The sequence below is a fragment of the Pteronotus mesoamericanus genome, unplaced genomic scaffold, assembly GCF_021234165.1.
Source record: "Pteronotus mesoamericanus isolate MK-2021 breed Mesoamerican mustached bat unplaced genomic scaffold, CSHL_Meso_final scaffold_174, whole genome shotgun sequence".
NCBI lineage: Eukaryota > Metazoa > Chordata > Mammalia > Chiroptera > Mormoopidae > Pteronotus > Pteronotus mesoamericanus.
In genome coordinates, this window is record NW_026555309.1 from 118,858 (window position 1) to 144,936 (window position 26,079).

General features: G+C 42.8%; 1 protein-coding gene across 2 annotated transcripts; it reads right to left on the reverse strand.

Moving 5' to 3' along the window:
• Positions 1-6,249: 6,249 nt before the first annotated feature.
• Positions 6,250-25,077, reverse strand: LOC129084146 (epidermal retinol dehydrogenase 2-like). Of its 2 annotated transcripts, none has more exons than XM_054590145.1 (7): positions 24,932-25,077; positions 21,319-21,661; positions 19,207-19,338; positions 16,608-16,707; positions 11,250-11,394; positions 10,462-10,587; positions 6,250-6,562 (listed from the first exon to the last, which is right to left on the reverse strand). In XM_054590145.1, the coding sequence occupies exons 2-7, from the start codon at positions 21,649-21,651 to the stop codon at positions 6,475-6,477; spliced, it is 924 nt and encodes a 307-aa protein (XP_054446120.1). In that variant the 5' UTR covers positions 21,652-21,661; positions 24,932-25,077; the 3' UTR covers positions 6,250-6,474. The 2 variants fall into 2 exon arrangements, with proteins under 2 accessions (XP_054446120.1, XP_054446121.1); XM_054590146.1 differs by lacking the exon at positions 24,932-25,077 and adding an exon at positions 24,606-24,699.
• Positions 25,078-26,079: the final 1,002 nt, after the last annotated feature.

A 26,079-nucleotide genomic window follows, 5' to 3' on the forward strand; every position in this document is an offset into this window, starting at 1 on the left:
ATGTTGATAGATAAACTGATTTGATTTTCTCTCTGACTTGGGAGAGCTTTAGGCCAAGAATACTGAAACCCATTTCTTGCTCTTAGAAACCTGTGCAGTTAATAGCTGGAGTCACAGCTGCTGTACTATCAAAGACAATCCCCTAATTGCATCTGACTAATATGATAGTGTTATTCTTAAAAGGCAAATTGGTGCCTTTATCCCTTCCTACATCTGTTGCCTGGAAGGTGGTTATAATGGCTGCAGACCTGACAGTAATGATGGTGGCCACGCTCTCAGGATGGCTGGATGATGACCCGCTTCAGTAGCCCTGGTTCCTGGGACTTCACCGAGCAGAACAGGCATAGAACACGTGGTTCACCTACCTCTGAACTTTCACACAACAGACAGTATACATTATAGTTATTAAATTACTGTTATTTGGGACCATTGTTGTAGTGGACACTTATTTTTTAAATACAGAACTCAGTAGTATATTGTAGAGGAGTAATGCATGTCACAGAAATGGAAATATTGGTATAACTAAGTTCAAGTTCTCAGGTAGCAGGTAGCAAAGTGCTCAGAGTTTTAGAGACTAGAAATCTGGTAATATTTGTTTGGCAGTGGAAACATTTGACTCAAACTGACCCTACTCTATCTTGAAAGCTATATCACCTACTGAGTAAGACTGTAGCATGAGAGGAAAAAGTTAAAACAAATTCAAAATTTTGCTCTGGTTTAGATATTTCTGCTGCTTCGAGCAGAGTCCCACAGGAGAGCATGCATGGACAAGCAGAGGTGTGAGGAAATGCAGCTGTTTCAGGAGGCTCAGACTACCTGCTAGCCTGATTGACTGAGACAGAGGCGCTCTGGATCCTTGGATGTTTAAAGAAGCCAACCCTCTGTGCCTGATGGGAAGCCCTTGGAAATATGGATTCCAGACAATGGCCTTAGCAGAACTTAGCAGAAGTAAAACTGTGTTCCCAAGCCTTTTTCCAGCACCTTCCATGGAGGGTGGTCTGTCAGATGTGAAATTCAGCACAACAGTAAACTTCAAATGATGGATGTGGCCTTTCCCCCTAAACTAGTGATTTTCAACCGGTGTGCTGCAAGAATTTTTAAAACATGCAATACCTGACTATTTAGTCAGGGGCACCTACCTCGTTTCCCTGATTGTCAGATAAAAATATGACAACAACCAACACAACAATAGCCAACCACTGTGAATGAATCAAAATTATATATTTTTTGTCAGATTGCCAAAAAATATACTCTTTGTTTTGTTGCAGGATTTTAGTAATTAGTTTATGTGTGCCATAAGATGAAAAAGGTGGAAAATCGCTGTCTTAAACCTTTGCTTCATATGGTCCCAGGAGAGTATTCACTACACAGAGAAGGGGATGGGGAAGGGGGAGGGGGATTCTTGCAGGCTGGAATGTGGGCATAATGGCTGAAGTTTCAGTGCTTATTGAGGACTGTGCTCATCAGTGATGTTGGGTCTGTGAGCCGCACAGAGCAAATGTGCAGAGGAGCTTGCGTCCCTGATGCTATGGTCCACCCTGTTGGCCTGGACAGAGACCTCCGGGTCTCCAGGCTTTTTGTTTTTATAATTGATTATTTATTTTTTTAAATTAAAAACCTTTTTTTCCTATTACAGTTTACCTTCAATATTATTTTGTATTAATTTCAGTTCTATAGCATAGAGGGTGGTTGGACAATCAAATACTTTACAAAGTGTTCCCCTGCTATTTCCATTACCCAGCTGGCACCATACATAGTTACTACACTATTATGGCCTCTATTTCCTATGGTGTACTTTACATCCCCATGACTATTTCGTAACTACCAATCTGTAGTTCTTAATCTCTTCACCTTTTCACTCATTCCCCCAAGTTCCCTCCCCTCTGGCAACTGTCATTTTGTCCTCTGGATCAATGAGTTTGTTTCTGTTTTGTTTGCTCATTTATATTGCTTTTTAGAGTCCACATATAAGGGAAATCATATGGTATTTGTCTTTCTGTGACTTATTTCACTTAGCATAATATCCTCTAGTTCCATCCATGCTCTTGCAAATGGTAAAATTTCATTCTTTTTTATGGCTGAGTACTATTTCCATTGCATGTACAAGAGTGGGCAAAATTAGGTTTACAGTTGTTCATAGGGAAAATAATATAATAATACATAATAATACAAGAGTAAACTCTGTGTTCCATGTACTCATAACTGTAACTCCTAACAGGTATCCCAGCTGGATGTAATTCTCACTGACTGAGTGACCAAGCTGGTCTTGATGCACAAAGACCAGCTGGGAGGCTATTACAGTGGCAGGGATCAGGTGACAAGAGCCTGAGCTAAGGCACTAGCAGCAGGGAGGGTGAGGACACCCTGCTGGTGACAGTTGAGAGACTGAATGGACTGGATCTGATTACTAAGGAGTGGAGAGGTAAGAAATGAAGTGACAACAGAAGTGGAGCTTTACACCTGGTTTCTGTCTTGGACACTTTGGAGGGAGCAATGAGGTAGAGCCGTGGGCAGGGTTAGGAGCCCCACAGACAATCTAGAAAGTGAGAAATCCACAGAGAGAAACTTTAAGAACACTAATAACTGCAGGAGTGAGCAGTAGAAGAGGCCAGTGGGCAGATGACACCAGGAACAAGGACAGAGAGGTTAATCATAGCAGTCATAAGAAGTAAATTAAGAAGAATGAAATCTCCAGGGATATTTTTATAAAAATTGCTGTGATATGACGGAGGTGGAAGCTGGATGGCTTAGGAGTCAGGGTGAGATGAGGAAGTGAACAAATTATTCTGGACTGCAATTTTAAATGGTGTTAGTCATGGAGAGGAGAGTTGTTGCCAGAGTGTGATGGAGGTTTTTATAAAGCTTATTTATTTTTATTGTCTTTAAGTTTCACGTACTCTGTCATATGCTTACAGGATGCGGGGAGCAACCCATGGTGCAGATAGGGCAGAGTGGAACTCTGAGGAGGCCCTGAAAGGCCCTGTGTGGATGGCACAGGTGCAGGATAGGCCTGAGCAGCTTCACTGCTTCCTCTGAGGCAGAGAAAGAGGGAGGTAGAGGCAGAAATAAGTACCTTTGAAAATATTGGTTTGGGGAACTGAGGGAGTTTATATTTTTCAGCCTTCATTTTCTTGAAGAGGAAGGAAACAAGGTTATCCTTGAGAAGGAGTAGATGGCGTGACTGTGGTGGACTTGAGAAGGTCTGAAAGCCACCAGGGGGAAGAGGAGAAGGAGCCAACGGCTGACAGGTCCACCTGGCTTTGCATGGAGGGCCAATGTGATTTCTGTGGTAGCCTTTGTAAAATGCAATGATAAAGACCAATGTGAAGCAAACCAGTGAAGTCCTAGGCCTTGAAGCAATAATTGATGATATTGAGCTGAGCTCTATCTCCCTCATCACTGCTTCAGTTAGTGCCGATCCACAGTATGGATATTTTCGTGCACGTGTACTACACCGACACAGACGACAGAGCCTTCACCCTAACCACCCAGCAAACAGCTTCCCCAAGGGATGAGCACCAACTACTGGTGTATTTTTGATTTGTCTGCTTTCCAATTTGATAGCAAGCTTATGAAAGAAAAAAAAAAAAGAAGAAGAAGGAATCCAGCCCAGCTGTGGCCCGTTCAATGAAAGCAAAAGGAAACTGTTCAGCAGCTTGGAAGGAAAGTGAGCCAGGAGATACCTGGATAAACCTAAAATAGGTTACTGCCTGGAAATGTTGAAGGTGCCTAGACTGCCACTGTATCTCTTCATGCAAACATGTTGCATGCGATGTCTTGTTTCCCATCAACTTTTGTTTGGTGGCCCAAATTCTGTCATGTTTCTATCAAGTGCTTACTTTTAGAGGTTAGAATTAGGTTTCTTTTCAGATATCTCCAATCCTCCCTACCTCCAAGATTCTGAATGACTTTATTTGACAAACTGTGACCACCTCAGCATTAGGATACTGAGGAGTGTATGGATTTTATCCGTGGCCTGGATTTCCTTTTCTGTCTTGCTATCAGTATGAATGGAGTTTATTTTCCCCCATCCCCCAAATTCATATGATGAAGCCCTGCCCCCAATGTGATATGTGGAGGTGGAGCCTTAGGGAGGCGATTACGGTTAAATTAGGTCATGGGGGTGGGGTCCTCATGATGGGATTAGTGTCCTTGTAAGAAGAGGAAGAGTCAGATCTCTTTCTCTCCAAGGTCACAGAGAAAAGGCCACGTGAAGTCACAGTGGGAAGAGGGACATATGCAGTCTAGGAAGAGAGCTCTCTCCAGAAACTGAATCAGTTTAGCACCTTGATATTGGACTTCCAGCCTCCAGAGCTATGAGAAAATAAATTTCTTTTGTTTAAGTCATCCAGTCTGTGGTAATTTGCAAGGGAAGCTGGAGCTGTTACAACACTGCAATGTACAAACCAACCAACCAATTAAACAGAACAGGAAGAGCATGGTCGCACATTTTTACCCAATCTCCTTCTAATACTAAAACGTCTTAGTTCTTGAGCAGCATGGAGACCACAGTGTGCCATCTGATGCCATCCTGGACGGTACCATGCCCAATCTTGGCATACAGCCCTTTCCTTTAGCCTTCCATTTCTTAAGGCTTACTGAGGCTCTTGGTCATGGCATCATTAGGGTTAACTGTCAGATGGAAAGTTGTATGAAACACATGCTGAGAACATTTGCTCCCAAGTGGTATTAAATCACCTTGTTATTTATTACCCTCTAGAATTCTTTAATTTACATGTGGTCTCTTCTCATAGGAGTACTTCAAGTAAATCTGAATTTATTTAGACAATTTTATGGGTACTGTAAAACCACAATTGAATTTCAGGCCTTTATAATAGTCCAGCCAAGATGCTCTCCAATTAGAAATAATTGCTGTTAATGTTGTTACGAGTGGTGGATGCCTACTATGCCCCAGATCTTTGTTCTACTAAATCCCCCAAGAGTCTCTTCTTTATTCTTCAACTAAATAGACAGGCCCCTAGAATATACGCTTTTGGAATTGTAATATAGGAGCGATATTGTGCTTCTCTGTTAATTAACCTTGTTAACCAAGGATTTGGACCATCAGTGAGTTAGTCGAAGAGGGCCTTTTCATCCTCTCAGTACCCATCTACAGTGGAGTAGGATGTCGCTCTTGTGAAATAAGACACCTTTTATTCTTTGGCATACACCAAATAGCTTTATTATTCTTTGAGTAATGATGTAATATTATTGCTTTACGAAATAATGTGTAAAGCGCTTAGCTTCATGCCAGGGAGAGTAAATATTAGCTATCACTTTTATTGTCATCAAACAAGTTTTTCTTTTAAGACTTTTGGAATGGAAAGGAAACACAGGAGCAGAATTGTCAGAATCATACAGACAGCTCAAGATAAACTGGTGCAGAGTGGATTCCAGACTCCACATGCCTGTTGCCCCATTAAGAGCAACTTACCCCCAAGATGTTTAAACATTCTTTTTTTGACTCACACAGGGTCTTCCAAGATACCCTCATCTTTTCCTGCTCCCCACACAAAAGAAGATAAGAGACAAAGGCTGCTGTTTTTCTTGCAAGGCAGGTGCCCTATCCAGCCTGGGAAGGCGTTCCAGGGTATGGTAATTAACACATTTCTCTTAGTCTTGTTTTTATGGTGAATCTCCAAAGCATGAAAGCAGTTGGCCAGTTGATTAAACTGTAAGAATGCAACCAATCTGAAATGAAGGTAGCACTGATGAATACAAATGCATGAAATTGTCCATCCTGTGGAAAACTACCTCAACATGAATCCCAACTTGATACTAAATTAAACACCTGAAATTAACCACATGAATATGTTTTCTGGGTTAATAAGTAGCATTTCATGTAATTCAGTATGTCATTTTCAAGGTAAGAAGCAACCATTCTTTGATCTCTTTGAGGAAAAAATTGTGATCCCATTGAGAGTTTGGCCTATGGTCACTGTCTACGAAGGATTTCGGGGAATGGGCAGTAAGAGTCCCTCACATGGCACCTGATACACCTTTAGTGGGACTGCACTTACTCTGTGAGCATCCAGGATGTGTAGAAGCATTTGTGTGGCTTCTTTGGAAAGACAGAGACGGAAAGCTGGCTTTTTCTACATCAGGGGACACAAGGAAGTTCAAAAAGGCCAAGGCCGAGAGCAAGGCGAAAGGAAATCCAGAGTTCTATGTCCTCTGGAAAGAGGGCACTTCAGCTAAACACACATCACATGGAAGGATTCTCTCTCTCATATCTGTTGCAAGCAGAGATGACAGACATTAGCTGTTTTTATTAATTTTAAAAAACTCAAAAGCAGATAGCAATGTTACTGGCATTTTCAAAAGTACTGGTTGAAAGTACTAGTCTAGATGGAAGAACAAGAACGGTACTTATAGTCTCCAGGTACACTCTATCAGACAAAAATCCCTTTTATTCACTGAAATAAGCAATATGTAATATTGGGTATTAGATGACATCAGCCGTAGAGTTGGTCTTTAGTTCTTCCTTCCAACGAAGCCCTTCATTAACTCAGAGATATTCATATATTCAGACAAGAGCAGTCCCATTTTGGTTGGCAAGATACTAAAGAGAGCACAAGAGTAAACATTCTCGGTTATTCCTAAAAGCATCTTTATCAGGGCAGCTGAAAAGCAGTGCCAAAGACCTGCCACAGATGAATTCACACACGGACACATTAATTAATGTGCACACCTCAGGGTCACCCTGGGCTTGTCTACTATGTGGGAGGACACTGGCCCAGATAGAGATGTCTCTTTCTTTGTTTTTTTTTTTTTTTTTACAATATTCAACTCACTTCTCATGTCCATTTCCAAAACTTCCTTACACTATGTAGTGATTGATAGAAGGCAGTGAAGTCTTATGGAGTGAGATGAGCCTGGCTTGACACCTAGCTCTGTCATTTACAATGTCACCTAAGGCAAGTTACTTTGCTCGTGAACCTCAGTTTCTTCCAGTGTAAAATGAAGTCATCAATTTTTCTTTCTGGTACTCCTGAGAGAATTAGATGCAGTAGCTCCTCAATCTTTGGCGAGACCTAACCAAAACTGTTCATCGACTCTACCCCCACCTGTCCCTGCTAACAGAGTGCTCTGACCCCCTCAATTCTGATGAGGAGAGGCAGAGTAAACAGAGCAGGCACAATATGAGACTTGAACTAAGGGTGGGGTAAAGGACCTGTGCTCAATGTCCCTCAGGGGGCACCCCAAGAAATCCAGGTGGTTCCCGCCCTCCCCAGCTTCAGGTCTCTGATGTTACCTTTTCCATGAGACCTTCCCTGAGAACCATACTGAAAATTAAATCTCAGCTTGTACCCCTGTTCCTTACACTCTTGGGCTTCCTTTTCATGCTTTATATTTCTTTGTAGCACTTAGGACCACAGAGCATACTTTTTTCTTTTTACTTTTTTGCTTTTTGTTTGTTCCCTGTTCCCTACTCTCTAGGAAGATAATTTCCACAAGGGCAGGGACACTTGTCTCTCCTGCTCTTTGTTGTAACCCCTGATCCTAGGATGGTCAGCAATGCATGGCACACATCAGGCATTCTCTAATGCTTGTGGGGAGAACATATGAAGGAGTATGTGATGCGATCCCCTTCACTGAACTTCTTCATGTTTCCAAAGTCTTCTCAAAACTAGGTAGCTCGCTCTCAATCCAGGGCCCAGAACTAATATCCTATAAGAATGAATAAAAACGCTATATTTATTTTAAAAATTTGAAAACTTAAGCCCCATGTTCTTTACAATTGGCATTACTGACTGCTATTAGCAAGTGTAGCCCTTGTACTGTTAACACACACACTGCCCAGCAAAGTCATGACACACAACATTCACTCACTTACAAGCTGTAACAAGCATTGACTCCTACATCGTAAATGAGGAAACTGGACCCAGAGAATAAAGAATGTGACCCATGCTCAGAGTCACAGTCTTAGTAAACAGCAGGACTCTAACTCCAGATTTCAGTCTCCTCGTCAGAGACCTTTTGCCCTGCCCACACGGCCTTGGTCAGCCCTATCAGTCAGCACTCCTGTGTTGGGTGAAGCATGAAGATGGAAAGGGATGTAAGAACAATTTTTGGTTCATTGCACAAAGTAGATACAATTAGCTAAAGAGGAAAGACATTTGCTTACGCAAGAAGAGCAATGGCTGCTACCCATGCGGTGGACATAAGGCATGAGATCTATGTTCAAAAAACTAAACAATTGTTGCTGTCAAAGCAATGGAATCTCTGGAAGTTTAAAACGAGACAGATTTCAGCTCTTCAGAGGGGAGTAGTTCAATAACTGAACATGCTTCCTTGCAAAGCAGAAATCTCTATGAGGGGGAAGGATAACAAGATGTCCTGTCACGGTCTAGAAAATGAACTGAGAACTGGGAATCAGCAGTTGCTTCAGGCAATTGAGCACTGCTGTTCCTGTAACTCGGTAAATGTTCATAAATGCCAGGTGAGGTACTTCAGCAGTGAATTGCAATGGAAGGCAGAGGCGGAGGGGCAAAGGTGTTGTCATGCACTTTTAAGAGGTGGCTATCTTTTCAGGGTTTTCCCCCTCAAGTTCTTTAACCATCGTACAGCACAAATTTATCCTCTATTACCAGTTTTACCCATACCACAATTTCCCAAAATATTTGGCTATGTCTCTGCTCTTGACTTTGGGCCCTGTGCTCAGGTGAGCATGAACACAAGAGTTACTCTGACATCACTATCCCATGACTAGCATAAGAAACAGCATCTCTCCTAAAAAATAATAATTTCTATTTTTCCACAGATCATTCAGTGTTCCACTCTTAAAATTTTTTTATATTAGTTCTGTAATTTTATGTTCCAAATGGTATTTGTCTTTGAAGTGCGGCTGAGAGAGCTGTAGCTAAGATAAAGTGGCGCTCATAACAATACTTCCTTAGATTTACACGTGACTTTTTAAAATATATATATTTCTGATCTCTTAACACTTGTGACCCAGAATATTGAATCATCTTCCATCCTGTCATTTATTTACCGCATTTGCTATTAGTTTTAAATGCCTCCTTTTTTGTCAGGCCCTTCCCTGGAGCTGAAAATGCACAATGGTGATCAGAAACAGACTTGTCTCTAATCTCAAGGAACTCATGACCCCGTGGGGAGACCTCACGAATAAATGTGCAATGCAGCTGTGCAATGTACAAAGGAGGCCAAGGTCCAGCACTGGGAGAAAGTGCATCGGAGCCATTTGGGATATTCTGGGAAGTCAGGGAAAGAGTGCTTAAGCCAAGAGGGGGCACAGCCTGTGCGAATGCCCTGGGCGTGTCCAGGGCCAAGGACTCTGCTGGAAGGCTGAGCAGAGGCAGGGAGAGGGAGGGTGGTGGCAGATGAGACTGGAGAGGCCAAAGTCTGACTACATGGCTTTTATAAAATTATAACCCAGGCCTTGCCCACAAAGATTCTGAATCAGTTAGAGGAGGGACTAGTTAGAGGCATTTTAAAAACATCTTCCAGGTATAGCAGCCAGGGCTGAGAATCATTAGCCTAGGATATTTGATTCTTGATCTAAAGGCTATAGGAAACTCAGTTGTTGATAGCAGGGGCGATCAGATACACATCTTGTGTTGCTAGGTGGCCTGCACACATGTACACCCAGGGAAGGAAAAAGGAAGCCTTTTAAAAAAAGCATTTAAATAGCTTTCAACTTTATAAAAACAACTTTTTTTCTGAAAAGATAAAAAAATAGAGGCAACAATAGATGTGCATTTTTTTTCCCCTAATGCTACCTAGGTATTCACTAGAATCTCTGGCATCTGAAATTCAAATTCAAATAGAGCGGTGACAATTTAAATTCTAAATCTCCAAAGAAGTTTCTATTTTTCTTCAGAAATCTCTTATCGTATATTATGGAAGTGTCTTCCTTTAAAATGAAAATCTTATACTCACCTAGGCTCTTTATTATTATTTTTTTTTAATGTTTCCATAAAAGAACCACAGGTCGCAGAAATTTTTCTGATTTGAACACTTTTGTTGCAGTAGGGAATTTGTGATGTTAGAATCATGTGATACCTTTTAAATAAGCCAGTTTGCTGATATTTAAAGTGTTTTCATGATATCTTGTTTGATCCTTATAGTGATACGGTGAGGAAATTGAGGAACAAAGACATTAATGACTCCTTTGAGGTCAAACAGAAGTTAGTAGCCAAACCAGAAGTATCAGATCTCCTGACTTCTAGCTTCATGGCCCTTTTTCCCCCCAACTCATGCATGAATTCGCTTCTTTTTGACAACAACGCTAAGATGGCTGGCAGGATCCAGCTCCATTTTCTAGATCCCCGGGAGGCATGGCAACTATGCACATTTGTTATTATCTCAGCAAATGGGCACAAGGAAGGAATCAGAATTTATCCACTTAATGGATAATTTTTAAGTGGCTTCTTCTGGTAGGATTTAGGATAAGTTGTTGACTGATACATTGGAGAGGTCATAGAAGCTGATAGTTACCTTTTTAAAAATAGCATGAAGTATATAAATCTTGGTAGACACAAGTATGTTTTTTCCTCCAGGATAGCATCTACTATCTTTCCGGCTACATATTCTGGTTCCATAATTGGTAATAGTAAAGGACAGCTAGAAGGTAAACAAACAAGCAAACAAAAAAATCCAAAGTCAACAAATTAATAAAAACAATTCTTACATACTGAGGAGAAAAAGGTTGTACGACATTATGATTTATTTGCTTCTTTTGCTTCCAGATTTGATCTATTTATTCCCTTATTATCACCATGGTAATAACTAAAACATGATATGCAAACTATGGAAAGCGATCCTAATTAATACACTGATGTACAGTATGATACATGTAAAACCATACTAAAACAAGTGGTCTAATTATAAAGCAAACTAATTTCCTATCATCTCCATGAGATGCAGAACGGGGCATTTGTGTCCCTTCAATGATTTCTAGTTCCATGGAATCAGGGAAGAGGACAGAAGGAACCGAAGTGACAAAAAGGAAATGTGACTGAGTACTGGGGAGATGGGTGAGCCGATTCAGGCTATAAGGTGGCTACGAGTGGGACACAGCTTTGATAGGTGATTCGCATTAAACTCAATATTTTAAATTCAAGAACATTTGAGTAAAACAGAAATTCTGAAGCCATTTATAAATCCGGCTGAATCCTCAAAATATATCTTTTTACACAACTTTAAAAAAGAGGTAGAAGAAAATAAAATAGAAAACTGATTACTTTTTCAAATGCGGTTTCTTTGAAATTACAGGACATACTTACCTAGCAGTACAGCCTTGGAACATTCCAGTTTTTATTAAAAATGGGCACACAATAGTAGTTTTGATGCCCGTTAGTTTCTGATAATATAGTTCCATAAATATAGATTCAGCAAATCCAAAGGCTGCAAATTTACTTGCACAGTAATCTGAAAAAAACAAACAATGCTGATGTATATTCTGAAGTTTTAAAAATGGCATTACATTAAGGTCTCCTCATAACACTAACCAACAGAGAATGCATGTGCAGGGGGCCTCTTATGGTCACATTGCTAGCCAGTACTTTCACGCTAATGAACAGTCAGACAGTGGGCTAGCTGTTCTGTGGGGCACGTGGTGTGTGCATCCAAAGAACTTCAACCCTACCAGGTCAGGGAGACACACTAAAGAAGAAATCCTATAAATAATGTAGGAGGCTAGACAAGAGCGGGCAGCGTGGGTCCTCATACTCAGACGAAATTTTCTCCTTACTAAACTCTTCCTTCTCCTTTCAGAAGAAAAACAAAGGAGTCAGTAGCTTAAATCCCAACCTCTTAAATATCTTAAAAATGCAGGGGGAGTGGAAAGTGTCATTTATGTCAGTTTGCAGGGGTGTCCAACCTTTGGTATCACTGGGCCTCACTGGAAGAAGAAGAGTTGTCTTGGGCCACACATTAAATACATTGCAGCACATAATCGCAAAACAACCTCAAAATGTTTTAGGTAAATTTATGATTTTGTGTTGGGCCACATTCACAGCCGTCCTGGGATGCATGCGGCCCACAGGCTGCAGGTTGGACACCCGCAGCTCAGAGCTTGCCGTCTGCAATCATTTTCTCTTCCAGTAAACACCTGAATATTCAGTTCACTGAATGGAAAAGTCTGGAGTAGAAACGGCATTATGTGGACTTCTTTACTTTCCTTTACCTCACACAGCCCAATGAGGTATACGCACTTGCTGTGTTTAGAAGCGGCTGCCACAGCTGGCAAGGACCAGGCTGCAAGTGCTGGGTGCGGGGCTGGCAGGCCCACTGCTGCCCAGGCGGTGGGTAAGACCATGGAAGCGGAGGCGAGAGGAGTCCTGACCAGCTTCGGGGATCATCAGGGCATTTGATATATATGCAGCTCGAGTCCCCCAACCCCTAAGGTTACGACGAGCGTGTGTGGCCCAGGACAAGGAAACTGCATTCTAAATAACGATTTTGGTGATTCTGATATAGTGGAGCCAGGGCCTCTACAGTGGAAATTACAAAAGGTTTACACTTGTTTCTAAGGTCGGCTGTGGGTGGAAGAGTCCAGCTGAAGAGAGAGAGGTACTGTGTCAGAAAAAGGATTAACAGAAGCTGTAAATATACCTGTATTATTTCAAAGTTTCATCATTTATCAGACTTATAAGAGAGAGGTAATACTAATATGTGGTGATTTTTAAGAAGACAGAAGAACGGAAGTCCAGGTTACAGGGAGATATGTATGGACAGGTAATAGTTTGGGTGAGTGGTGGTTCTGAAAAACCTATTCACATAACTGAGATGAACTGTGCTTAGACTGGTTATGTGAATATTGAACTATGCGGCTCACCTCAAAAGTATAAGGAAGTGTCCAATGGGCAAGCTGGCCAAAGTTAACCGAGTGTTGCAGATAGGCTTTCTGATGCGTGAGTCTCAGGGGTGTGTCTGTCAGTGCATGGGACGTTGCCCCAGGGGATATCCTGGTAAGGAAGGACAAGATCTCTGCTCCTCCTAGAGCTGGCTCCTGAGTTGGACCACCCTCAGCAAGGATCTTGGTGTATCTCTTTGCCCCCTCCCCACTGCTAATGCCAAGTCAGTTGCAAGGGAGATAGAAATGACAAGTACTTTGTGCAAGTCTTCCAACCCGTGGAAATGCAAAGAGGTAAAGCTGTTTCTTGGCGTGGAGAAATTGTCTCCAAACTGACAGCAGGGGGAGACTTCAGAAGGCAGAGCGGTCATCCTCACCATCCTGATGACAGTGCCTGGCGATCTGGGAGACGATGACTATGCTACTCACCCCTGTGAAACGTTCACCGGTAAAGTCTCTCTCTTTCTCTTTAACCCAGGGTATTGCATAAGACCTAATGACTCCAAAGTGCATACTTCACTCTGGGTAAGTATTATCTCATGGGCAGTTATTTGTTTGTTTGTTTGTTTGTTTGTTTATTTATTTATTTTTATTATATTATTTTTCCAAATACATTTGTCTCTGCCTTCCCCCCACCACTTTCCCCTGCCCTCTCCCTTCTCTCCCTCCCTCAATCCTTCCCCACTTTGGTTTTGTCCATGAGTCCTTGCTATATGTTCCTTGACTTGCTCATGGGCAGTTTTGAAGCACTACTTAGTTCTCAACCACTTCCCTTACCGAATATATTTCTTAATTTATTATCTTTATTATTGGTGCAAGTCAAAGCTGATTCCTCACAGCTATTACATAAGTTAAAATTAGAAAAGTGTAACTGTGGAGGACCCAAACTGCATGACCAGTGGATTTGCTAGGGGAGGAAAGGTTACTGGGGGCAAGGTCCTTGTTTCTCCAGTTTTGCCCACTGCAAGGCATGTGGAGCTTTCTGACCTGCTGACCTTCTGTACCTTGCTGACTGTCTTTGTTCTGCCCATTTCTAATTGCCTGGACCCTGGAAGTGGACTGCAGGTAGAGGTTTGAATCTTAGCAGCACAGTCTACCAGCTATGGAAGCTTGGATGCTACTGCCATAGTGTTAAATTTCTCCAGATTGAAATTAATAAGGAATGTTATGAGAGTTTAACCTCCAAGATGGCAGCAAAGGTAAACATGGCTTGGCTTCTCACACAACCATATAAAAAAAAATTCAACTAAACTTTACAACAGTCATCACTCAGAACTGCCAGAAATCGAGTTGAATGGAGGCCCTGAAAACATGAAATTAAAGAAGAAACCATGTCCATCCAGACTGATAGAAGGGGCAGAGATGCTGACATGTGACATGGGCTGGTCACACACCTATGTGTGGCCAAGAAAAATCAAAGTGATATTGGGAGCAAGGGGTCTCAGACCTACACCAAGGCCCCAGGCCCAGTGTTCCAGTGCCAGGAAAATAAGTCCCTGTGGCTTCTGGCTGTAAAAACCAATGGAGATTAAGTCAGTGGTAGAAACTGCTAGATTTCCAGGCAGCTTATCTTAAAGGGCCTGTACTCAGACTTACTCAGACTCACTCCCGCTGAGCTCCAGCACCAGGGCAGCAGCTTAAAAGGCAACAGTGGCATAAAGGGAGGAACTGAAGTGTCTGGCACCAGGGTAAGAGCTGGGGGACAGCTTTCTCCAAGACAGAACAGCTGGCAGAGGCCATTGCCCCTCTTCTGAGCCCTTCCCCCACAGGGCCACAGTGGGCACCATATCTGAGACTCTGTCAACCTGGCTCACACTGTTTGCCCCACCCTGGTGATTCCCTGAGACTCTGCCCCACCCAATTTATGGACCCACCCAAGCAGTTAACAGTGGCTTTTCTGTATGAATGCCTTGTCTTGGCTCATGCTTTTGATCTTCCTAAATCCTTTCAAACAAGTGGTACCTGGCCTCAGTGAGCCCTCATACCTTGCTAAGTGGCTCCTAAGTGGCTGCTAAGTGTGAACCTGGCACTAGCAGCCTTGGTTTACAGCCTGGTCTCACTACGGCACTTCCAAGCCCAGCATAAGAAGCAGTTAGCTGCTGATCACATTATAGCTTGTGTCAAGTGGCCCCAGACAGAACACAAGGGGGCACCAGGGCCCTGCTGATGTAAGCTGGGCTTTGTGGAGTGGGCCCCTGCACAGCTGATCCTCCATGAGGGCAGAAGTTGATGGTCAGTGGTCACAGCCAGTCCTTGCAGCTGACTGGCCTGGCTAAATCTCTCCCACTGATCTGCCAAAACCAGTCAAGGCTCAACTACAAGAGGAGGGTGTACTCAGCCCACACAGAGGGCACACCTCGAATACCCAGCTTGGGTGATAGGGAAGGCTGTGCCACTGAACCCTTCAGGGCGCCTATTACATTAAGCCACACTATCAAGACAGGGAGTCATAGAGGCTCTACCTAATACATAGAAAGAAACACAGAGAGGCTGACAATGAGGAGACAAAGAAGGATGGCCCAAATGAAAGAACAGAAGAAAACTCCAGAAAAAGAACTAAAAATGGAGGTAAGCAATCTTTCAGATGCAAAGTACAAAACACTTGTAATAAGGACACTCAAGGAACTTACTGAGTACCTCAGCAGCATAAAAAGACCCAGAAATGAAGGAGACACAAACTGAAATAAAGAACAGTCAACAGGGAATCAACAGTAGGGTGGGTGAAGCTGAGAATCAAATCAGTAATTTGGAACATAAGGAAGCAAAAATCAAGCAACCAGAATAGCAAGTAGAAAAAAGAATCCCCCCCCCGACCCCGCCAAAAAAAATGAGGATAGTGTAAGCAGCCTCTGGGACAACTTCAACCATTCCAACATTTGCATCATAGGAGTGCCAGAAGGAAAAGGGAAAAAGCAAGAAACTGGAAATCTGTTAGAAAAAATAATGAAAAAAAAAAAAAAACTTCCCTTATTTGGTGAAGGAACTAGATATACAAGTTCAGGAAGCATGGAAAGTCCGAAACAAAGATGGACACAAAGAGACCTACACCAAGACACATCATAATCAAAATGCTAAGGGTTAAATATAAAGAGAGAATCTTAAAAGCAGCAAGAGACAAGCAAGTAGTTACCTACAACAGAGCTCCCACAAGACTATCAGGTGATTTCTCAAAAGAAACTTTGCAGGCCAGGAGGGACTGGCAAGAAATAGTTGAAGTGATGAAAAGCAAGGACCTACAACCTAGATCACTCTATCCAGCAAAGCTACCATTTAGAATCAAAGGGCAGATAAAGAGCTTCCCAGACAAGAAAAATCTAAAGGAGTTCATCACCAAACAATTATTATATGAAATGTTGAAGGGACTTATTTAAGAAAAATAAGATCAAAACTATGAACAATAAAATGGCAATAAACACATACCTATCAAAAATTGAATCTAAAAAATCAAACTAAACAAATAAGCAGAACAGAAACAGAATCATAGATACAGAGAATAGTTTGATGGCAGCCAGAGGGGTGGGAGTAGAGGGGGAATAGGTGAAAAGGTGAAGGGATTAAGAAGCACAAATTGGTAGGTACAGAATAGTCATGGGGATGTAAAGGAACATATAGGAAATGTAGAAGCCAAAGAACTTACATGCATGACCCATGGACATGAACAAAGGTGTGGGGATTGCCTGAGGGAGTGGGGAGTACTGGGTGGAGAGGGCAACTGTAATAGCATAATATATAAAATATAATTAAAAAAAGAGAAAAGTACAAATGTGAAATATTATATTTTTCTTACCTGCCAGTCCACTTATTCCAAATAATCCAGCTGCACTTGAAATGCAAACCAAATGTCCATGGTCCTTAGCCATCATAGCAGGCAGAAAGGCTTTATAAGTCTAAGAAGAGCAAAGTAAAACTTTTAATACTTTATACATTTTATATGTTTTCAGATACTTATGTAATCATAGTGATTTAAAAAAAATTTTTTAAGCTCATAAAAAATACCTGAAGGCTCTGGGATATAAAAACTTAAACATCTGGAGGATAACCATGTTAACTTGTAAGTCAATATTTTCCCATGGTATACCAATATTATTATAAATCATTTATTAAGACTAATATTTTGCTTATATTTGACGTTTATTTTTTATTACTTTTTATGTTATATCTCCTCAGGAAAACATAGCACTATAGATGTCTATTACATCCTACGGAAAACTTCAGTCTTAGCCCACAGAATCAAGAGCTCTTGGTTTTGGTCCCATAAGTCATATGTGACTTTTAAAAAACACATTATCAAGACAACAAGTGAAGTAGTACAGGAGAATCTTAGTTGTGGCAGCCAAAAATCCAGAAAGGAAAATATATGATTATTTAGTTTATAATCAAGAATGTTATTTTGGTATATATTGTTCCCCACCCCCAGGATCATATTTGAATTTCAAATTTTTCTGAATAGTGTTCACAGGACATACTGTTGTTGGTTTCAGTTTTAAAATACCACTGTGTTTTAAAATTTATCTCTACTTCTTTGAACAATGGTTTCTTAATATCATTTTGTGTCATAAAAACAGATGATCTATTAGAAAGAGGGGATGTATGCTCTGTCTGAAGACTACAGGATGTCTTCACTTTTGATGTGGGATATGGAGAAAAAAGATAAAGAGTGCAATGGGCTTCGGGAGATACAGTCCACAATGAAGAAATATTTAACAAATATTTGTTTCCTAATATGAAAAAATATGAGAAAAGGGATCTCTTATAAAAGTCAACCAACCTTTATTTGTCTGCATCATAATGAGTTTCAGAGAGAACCCAACATGTAGAGAGAGGTGGAAAATCAAAAACAGCAGCACGGTGAAACACCCTGGCTTCTGCTATGAGTCACTTCACTTCTCCCTGGGGACGCTCCCCTTTGGACCCTTAGCACCATGTGCTCTCTGACTCTCTAGCAAGTAAATGCTTACTCCATGCAGGTGCTCAAAGAATGTACAAGAGTTGCCCAGGAAAAGTGTACAGAGTGAGAGGACATGAAGGACGGGCAAGCGCCAGGGAAACCTAGGTATTTAAGGAACATCTAGAGGAGTGAGAGAAAGAAGAGAAAGAGGAGACCATGAAAGCAGAGAGGTGGGAAAAAAATATGAAAGCGATAGGAGTGGAGACTTTTAAGGACATTGTCTTTACCTTCATTCTGACCATATATTTTTACTTCATTCTAGTGAAGCAGAGGGGCATTTGGGACAACATAAATCACTTGCAGTAGTTTCTGAAGGAGCATGGTGGCCACTTAGTTCTAAATCTTTCCATCTTTCTCCTGAAAACTAAAGAGAACACCACCAGCACTGTCACAGTTTTGGTGAAACTAGGGGCCAGAAAACCTAGAAACTCCAAGTAACATTTTTTTAAATCTTCACCCGAGGACATGTCTATTGATTTTTGGGGTGGGGGGGCGGGGGGCGGGGAGGGGGGTGGGGAAGAGTGAGTGATAGAGAGAATGAGAGAAACATTGATTCGTTACCTCCTGTACACACCCTGACCAGGGATCAAACCAGCAATTTAGGTATGGGCCCCGATGTGTAGTCAAACCTGCAACCTTTTGGTGTACAGGACAATGCTCCAACCAAATGAACCACCAGGCCAAGGCTCCAAATGAAATCCAAAAGCTGTCAAAGGAGAGTTGATTGGAGGTCCATGAGGAGAGGTGTGAGAATGGAGGGGATCTCAGAAACCCCCAGCATGTACCTCTTCTCTGAAGGAGAGCTGGCCCACAGAATGACGAGCTGTGAGTGTGGGGGGAACAAAATGACTATGTGCTGCAAAAGACGGAATGAGGAGATGTGCAAGGTACAGGGAGGCCTGACATGACTGGTTTCAGCAACAGCCAAGAAAATGCAACTTTTGAAACTGGGCACTTCATCTTGGGCGTCAGCGGCTGTGTCCCTTAATGTTCACAGCATGTAGTCAGTCACTAGCGCTACTGCTAGAAACTCTCCTTTCCCTGGTGAGGTACGGAGTCAGGTAACTGAATGAATGGTTTGCCCAAAACAGATATGATTAATGTTTGCTTATGAAGAATGCCCCATTTCACTTTCAAAAGAGTTCCAGCTTACGCAAATGATAAGGTCACCCCGGTCATGTCTAAGTGGTGTCACATGCTGTATAGCCTTGAGAAAATCTTTTAACTTCTGTGATTCCTTATCTTACTGAGGCACCTACGATAGTCTTGGCAATGAATAAATGGTAGTGTCTTTGTAGGAGTCCCTGAACAGAGGCTATGGCCGGTGTGGGTTAAGTTGGATGAGGAGAAGCTAACTGGGTAGACCAGGATAATCTAAAATTGAGAAAACTATGTTGTATTTAGAGGATAATATTTACTAGAAGAAAAAAATAATTACCCATAAATGTGCTTTGAAATTCACATCGAAAGTCTTTTCCATCAGCTCATCTGGGCAGTTGAGGAACTTTCTGCCTGTTACGATGCCAGCATTGTTGATTAGGATAGAAACATCACCAACTGCTTTTTTAACCTGAATTGAATAACAAGACCAACACCATCATGTAGTAACTCCTTCTATGATCTAAGTTTAATTTCCCCCCAGTTTTATATGCCTCTAATCCTTGTTAATGCAGACAGAGTTTATGCAGTCTGAAAACTGTGTTTTATTTCCTTTGCTGACTGTACAGTGCATCAGAGATCCAAGTTTGACATTTTTCTTCTCATTTCTTCCTTTCTTATGATAATCCCAACACTGCAGTGCTGCTTTCCTTCTAGATTTAGAGCTATTCTTATCTTCAGTGAATAGTAACTTTATTCTATGTTCTAAGTAGCATATCATTTTAATCAATGTGATGGGGCATATGCCATTATAACCATGTCATATAAATCAAGACCTAGCACACATAGAGATTGGGCAGCGTAGGGAGTGAATGGAGGATGTATGATATTCATATCCGTGCTTTGAACATACAGAGCCTGTCTGCTCTGTTTTTAATAAACTGGCCGGTTTCCTTCTTCTTCCCACCAAGTTCTAGGCATAAGATCTGCGAAGAGGAACAGGGCCGTTTGCTACTACAACACTGGCCAGAGTATGTATTCAATAACTTTTTATTTAAGAAATAAAAATTTTGCATGGGGCATTGGAGAGGCTTCCCCTTAGAGCCTATCTTCACCTATTGCTGCCCACAATATGGCCTTGATTCTCATGTGAGAAATAAGCACAGGATTTTCCCAGATTGACACCAGGAGATGGTGCTGCCCCTTTGTTCCTCACTGTGGTTTAAATTTCATTACTATAATTTGTACCACACATCAGGGACCCTGTCCCCCAAATCCAAGAAAAGCACTGGCTGCAGTCGCCAAGTGCTACCAGGGCGCTCGTAACAATACTGCTGACATCTCCAGCTCTGTCTCTGTGTATATGTATGTGCATGCCTGCATGTGTGTGCGCCTGCCTGAAGGGATGGTATGGTTTGGTGCAGGGGAGGGTGGGTCCCAGCAATGGGGGTGACATGTGTTAGGTATTCACTAGCCAACAAGGTCTGTAGCCTAGGAAAAACTTCAGATGAAATCGAGACAAAGGAAATCTCTTATTCCATGTTAGAGTTTTCAGATCAAAGCACTGGAAACAATCTAACAAAGTCTGATTTGGAGAGTGGTTAAATATATATTGTCAAATCTAAGTTGAACAGCAGGCAAGGCTAGAAACAACTAGGTAAGCCCTACCAAAGGCAGGATCAAAATCTGGATAGGTCTGTGGGCTGGAAGACAGCAGTAGCATTAGAGGCTGATGTCCTAGCTCAGAGTCAGGATGGCCAAGCTAGATGTTACATCTAAGAGAAATAAACAGGGATATATGTTCCACAGTCACCTCTCCTATGAATAGAGAATGCCATCATACTCTTGATAGGATAAACATCAGACTTCGATTTCAAGGTAGGCACTGTGGGTTTTATTATCCATGGCTTGCATCTTTGCAGTATATAAAAATTGTATATTTAGCTTTGGCTGGTATGGCTCAGTGGATTGAGTGCCAACCTATGAACCAAAGGGCTGCTGGTTCAATGCCCAGTCAGGGCATGCTTGGGTTATGAGCCAGGTTCCCCAGTAGGGGGCGCTCAAGAGGCAACCACACACTGATGTTTCTTTCCCTTCCCCCCTCTCTCTCTAAATATAATCTTTAAAAATTTTTTTATTTATGATTCATACTTGAAATGTACTTGACTAAGCATTTCTGACAGGATTTTTCATGTGAATAATTTTTCTCCCTATTGATTTATCTATTTTGTATATAGAGATACCTTTTTATTTTTAAGGATTACCTTGCTCCCAAGTGTACTTTTTTCCTTTAAATTAAGCATGGAAAGCGATCACGAGTATTCAGCCTCTGCCACGTTAGGGAGAAAAAAGATCAGGTTTAATGGTATGTGACTTAACTATATGTTTAACTATTGCTGGCAAACAGTCATCCTGGGATGAGTGTAAGTTTGTTGGTATTGTGTTGTTTTACCTCATCAGCTACTCTATACACTTCTTCCTTTTGAGCGCAGTCACAGGTATAGGCATAGACTCTTGAGGCTCCAGCGTTCAGAGTCATCCTGAGCGTCTCCTCATTCGCTGTTTTGTTGACATCCCAGAGAACAAGCACAGCTCCAAGGTGGGCAAATTTGAGGGCTAAGAGCCTTCCAATTCCACTCCCAGCACCTGTTATGAGTACGATTTCACCAGCAACATTCTTCCGTGGCTTTGGAATAAAGGCAAAAATTATAGACTCCAGAAGCGCAATTACTGATTTTCCTAAGAAAGTGAAAAGTTTCTTTCCTGAGTCCAAGTTGGGAGCCATATTCTGACACCTGTAAAGAAAGAAACTCATGTAAAGACCTCCGTGTCTATTCCGTCTGTGTTTGCTTACTACATAAAGCTCAAAGTTTCTGAAATAGTGAAAAAAAACTGAGAAGCATGATTTAAACATCTCTCCCGGTAGCAGACTCTGAACTTGGAAAGAGGACGGGACCCAAAGGGACTGCAACTTGGGTCAAATTTCACGCACATCATCAAGCTCAGCACACATCTATGTGCCTGCTAAGGACTGCAGGTGACAAATTCATTAACATTCATTAATGTTCATTAACCACACCCAAATTTAACCCAAGAGAGACATTCATTATTTCTCTGAGTTAACCTTTCTTCCTAATAATCACGAGCCTGTTGACTGACTTATGTTCAAAGTTTTGACCATATCATAATGTTGATGACATAACTGCTATGTCTTTGGTTTTATTTCTGTCTCCTTTTAAGTTTGTGTTTTCTCATTCGCACTGTTATTTTTAAATTATGTGTCACTTTAAAATCTGAGATTCACGAGAAAAATGTAAAATCTTATTTGCATGATGTATTTTAAGAGCAATGAGATGTTCTAAGCCTTTTCTGATGAAATTTACCATCAGCTCTGGATACCCTTTCCCCAGCTCTGAGCCCCTGTGCCTGTGCCTGTGGGCCATCAGGGAGAGACAGACCTGGACTCCTGTCCTGTCCTGGCTCTGCCCCTGTGGAAACCTGGGGCAGGCTCCGCAGCCTCTCTGGGCCTACGTGTCCTCATCTGCTCTTACCGGTCCCGTGGTTTTACAGTTGAAATAAGAATGTATGTGATGTGCCTGACCACATGCTGGCTCACAGTAAGTGTTTTACAAATGTTATATATTCCTCAGAGTCATGGTGCTGCTCATCAACAAGGCACCCAATAGGTCTGCTGAATGAATAACAAATCTGCCCTTGACAAGCTCTTACTGGGCTCCATGCTTATACCCTGTTATCAGCTACTTGCAGTTCAGTGAGAAGGAGTTTATAAGATGCTTTACTAACAACCAGCTGAGAAAAATGAAGTCCTATTTCCTCCAGGATGGGAAGACATGTTTAGCAGGGGCATACTCTGATGGTGTGGGAGACTTCCCTGAGTGGGGTGTCCAACTGAGAGGCATAGAGGAGGGCAGGCAACATTCATTAAAGAACAGCAGGTCCTCACTTTGCAGCTGGTTGAGGACATATTAGTTAATATTAATGACTATGGATGGATAGATTCACCTATAGGAAAGCTTGGAGCAAGGCTGGACCCTGCAGAAATTGTGACCTAAATTGTTGTTTCCTAGCTCATTCTACAGATAAGACTAAGGATCAGAAAAAATACGGATGCAGTTTATCCAGGGTCCCTGTGCTGGCTAGTGCAGGGCCAGGTGTTCACTTATTATGTTTACTGATCATTGATGCTGGGCACTGGAGCGGAGGGGATGGGCGGCCTCCTGTATTCTCTGGCCTGGTGAGCTAAGGATCTAGTCAAAGAAGAGAGACATTAAGTGAATAAATACATCATCACAAGTCATATTATTATAAAGAAAAGCGCAGGGAGCTATAGAGAGTAGAAAGGAGATGTAATTTAGGTTGTGGCCAAGATAGCAAGCAACAGGAGAAATTTGCTAGGAATTGACATTTGAATGGCTAGCCATATGATGAATGGTGAGAGGCAGACAGATCTGGGAGTGGTTTGTATTCTGGTTAAACAAAGACTGTTTTTTGCTGTGGAACACTGGGTTTCACCATTCTTGGAAGAAATGGACTTTATTTTCACAGAGAAGCCTGGATAATTGCTTGGGCATCTCAGGCCCTGTAGGACTTGGAAGGAAGGTGCCCTGAAGGGTGAACAGTGGTATTTGGACTCTTATTTTCAATAGTCATGGGGTGTTGTATCTTCAGACCTGAAAGGATGAGGTCCGACTTCCCACAGTAATGCGACACCCTGAGCACTGGCAACACGGCTTCCGTGAGAAAGCCCAGGTGAGGCTGTCCATGCCCTTTTAGGCACACCGCTACCTAAGCACCAGGGGTTCTAGGCTCCAGTACTCCACAGTCTCAATGGGGGCATGACGCAGGACTGAGAACAGGCCCATTGCTTATCCCTGTCCAGATGCTTAAGAGCATGGCATCCTGAGGTCTCCCTCACTTGGGGTTTAGGGTGTCTGCTGGGGACCTGCACAGGTAATGTGGTCTAGAGATTAAGGTTCGGGTTGGAATTCTGGATCTGCCACTCACTTCTCTGCAACCTTGGTAAAAATTATTTCATCTCTTGTGCCTCAGTTTCCTCCTCTAAATAGGGGGATGCTAACAGCGCGTACTTTTACTTATGAAATAGTGAGCCTGTGGGAATTAAATGAGTTAATGCAGGTAAAATATTAATGGATATTATATAGCTATATGGTCGGTACTATCACACGTTAAACGTCTAAGTAAATTGGGGAAAAAAAAAGTCCTCATTTCCCACTTGCCCCAGCCCTCTCTAAGGTGGGGGTGGGGTGGGACAAAAGGAGTCAGGGCTGGATTTCAGGGCCTGCCATGTTACAGGCCTTGCTAGAATAGTGCTAGGCACATAATGACAGCAAAATAAATATCAGCTAAAGCTAGCTGCTAGCATACAAATTAATGATCTCTGGCTATACCAATTAAAGATGGTTATTGTAAGTATACTTACAAACAAAAATAAATCCAAATTCCATTTTAGTGTAAACACTTCCTTACTTAGGTAGTGACAGCATATTACATTTAATCAGGCTGAAGGCTTATTTGGTGTCTCCACGCCATGTCTTAGCCTCCTAGTCCAAAAGCTGAACTAGCCTGGTGCAACGTAAACAGGTGACTTATGCTTCCCAGGCCAGAGTCAGGAGAGGAAGGGGAAGGAAGGGGCATGGGAGGAGTTGGGAGCATTAGGAAGGGATAGGTAGGTGCATTCAGCACCAGAGAGCAGGGTACCTAGGCAGACATGGGCCAAAGAGGAGACCTGGGAGTCATCCTTCCCTCCGCTCTGAGTCAGGAAAGCCGGTTAGCAGTTCGCTCCTGCTGGGCTCGGCGGCCGCCTCCGCAGCCTCGGCCTCTGCGACGCAGCCGCCCCTCGCTCGCTCCAACAGGCGGCACCCTTCCGGGCTCGTCCCGGGATCCCCCGGCGTCCCTCCACCGGCGCTAAAGCCCCCGGTCGCTCGGCTCTCCTAAGACTTGGGCCGCTGAGGGGTGGCGGGCCGCGAGCGCCACTTCTCTCAGAGGTCCCGCGCACGCCCTGGCCCGTGACTTGGCCAACTCACCCCGGATACGCTGCCCACGCTGCTGACCGGGAAACTGGCCTCCTTTGCCTCGGCACCGGGTCTCTGACTCGCAGCTGGACTTAGGCTCAGGCTCTTATTCCGGCACCGACAGGAGATTACTTCCGAAGGCGGGTCGGCCGCGCCCGCCCAAAGGGTGGGGCCGTCCGGGGCCCGAGGGCCGAGTGGGCGGCTCTCTTTTCTTTTTTTCTCCCCCGCGCCCAGATTTAGAAGCTGGAAACTAGGTCACCAAGACCTGAAGCGCGCGTCAGGCTTTCAAACATAAGAAGCCCCTCCCGCTCGCTGGACGTTAAAAAAATTCTTATAGCCAGTCTACTCCCTGGATTATTAAATCAGAATTTCTTAGTTGGAAGGGGGCCCAGGTAATTGCACTTAAAAGTTCCCCAGGTGTTTTCAAGCACAGCCCAGAAGCTGGAAACCGTTGTATTAGAGAACAAAGGGGAGGCAGCCAGCTCTGCCGGTGCAGCCTGCTGTGCAGCAGCATCTGACTCCCGCTTGGGATCAAGATAAACAGCTTCTTTGACCCGGTGAAGGTAAGTAGTGCGGGTGTGGCAGAGCGTCCTGGCAGCCGGTGGGGTGCGGGCGGGCGTCAGTGGGTGTGGAGCTAGCTGGAGGCAGAGGACGGGAGGTCTTAGCGAAAAGTTTGTTCCAACAAGGTGAATTCGAGAAAAAACAGGAAAAGTCAGCAGTGCACTCTGATCCGATCAATAGTTTTTTAACATCTCTGTGTACAGTGATCCAGAAAATACAGCAATGCCACATCAGCCTAGAAAGAAAGATAAAAATCACTTACTCTTAGCTAATCATAGTATAATATAAGCATAACTCACCACTGAGTGCTTGTAATAGAGGGCGGAATTGATGGATGGCGTAAGGAACTGAAATGTCAATACACTTGGGGGTATTGAAGGAGAAATGAGGAATAAAGGGCAAGATTGAGTTTAGAATTCACCCAAGATTGATGGGATGCATGTAAGTAACGAGTGGTGAAGGTTCAGAGGAGAGCAGTGTTGGCCAGCCTATGTCTGGGTCGGACCTGGGTGTGTGAGGGCTGCACATTTGTTCTTTGGCTGTGAGAAGAAACAGGTTGTGGAAGCCTGGAAAAACAGGTTTAGGGGAGAGCCTTGAAT

What these genes read in the sequence shown, in the direction of transcription:
- LOC129084146 (XM_054590145.1), bottom strand. Translation starts at nt 21,651, where the DNA reads ATGGCTCCCAACTTGGACTCAGGAAAGAAACTTTTCACTTTCTTAGGA. An exon ending in TGTATAGAGTAGCTGATGAG is followed by an intron (nt 19,339 to 21,318) that starts GTAAAACAACAC and finishes TATTCAATTCAG; the next exon opens with GTTAAAAAAGCAGTTGGTGA. An exon ending in TTCATGCTATTTTTAAAAAG is followed by an intron (nt 6,563 to 10,461) that starts GTAACTATCAGC and finishes TGCTCTCTTTAG; the next exon opens with TATCTTGCCAACCAAAATGG.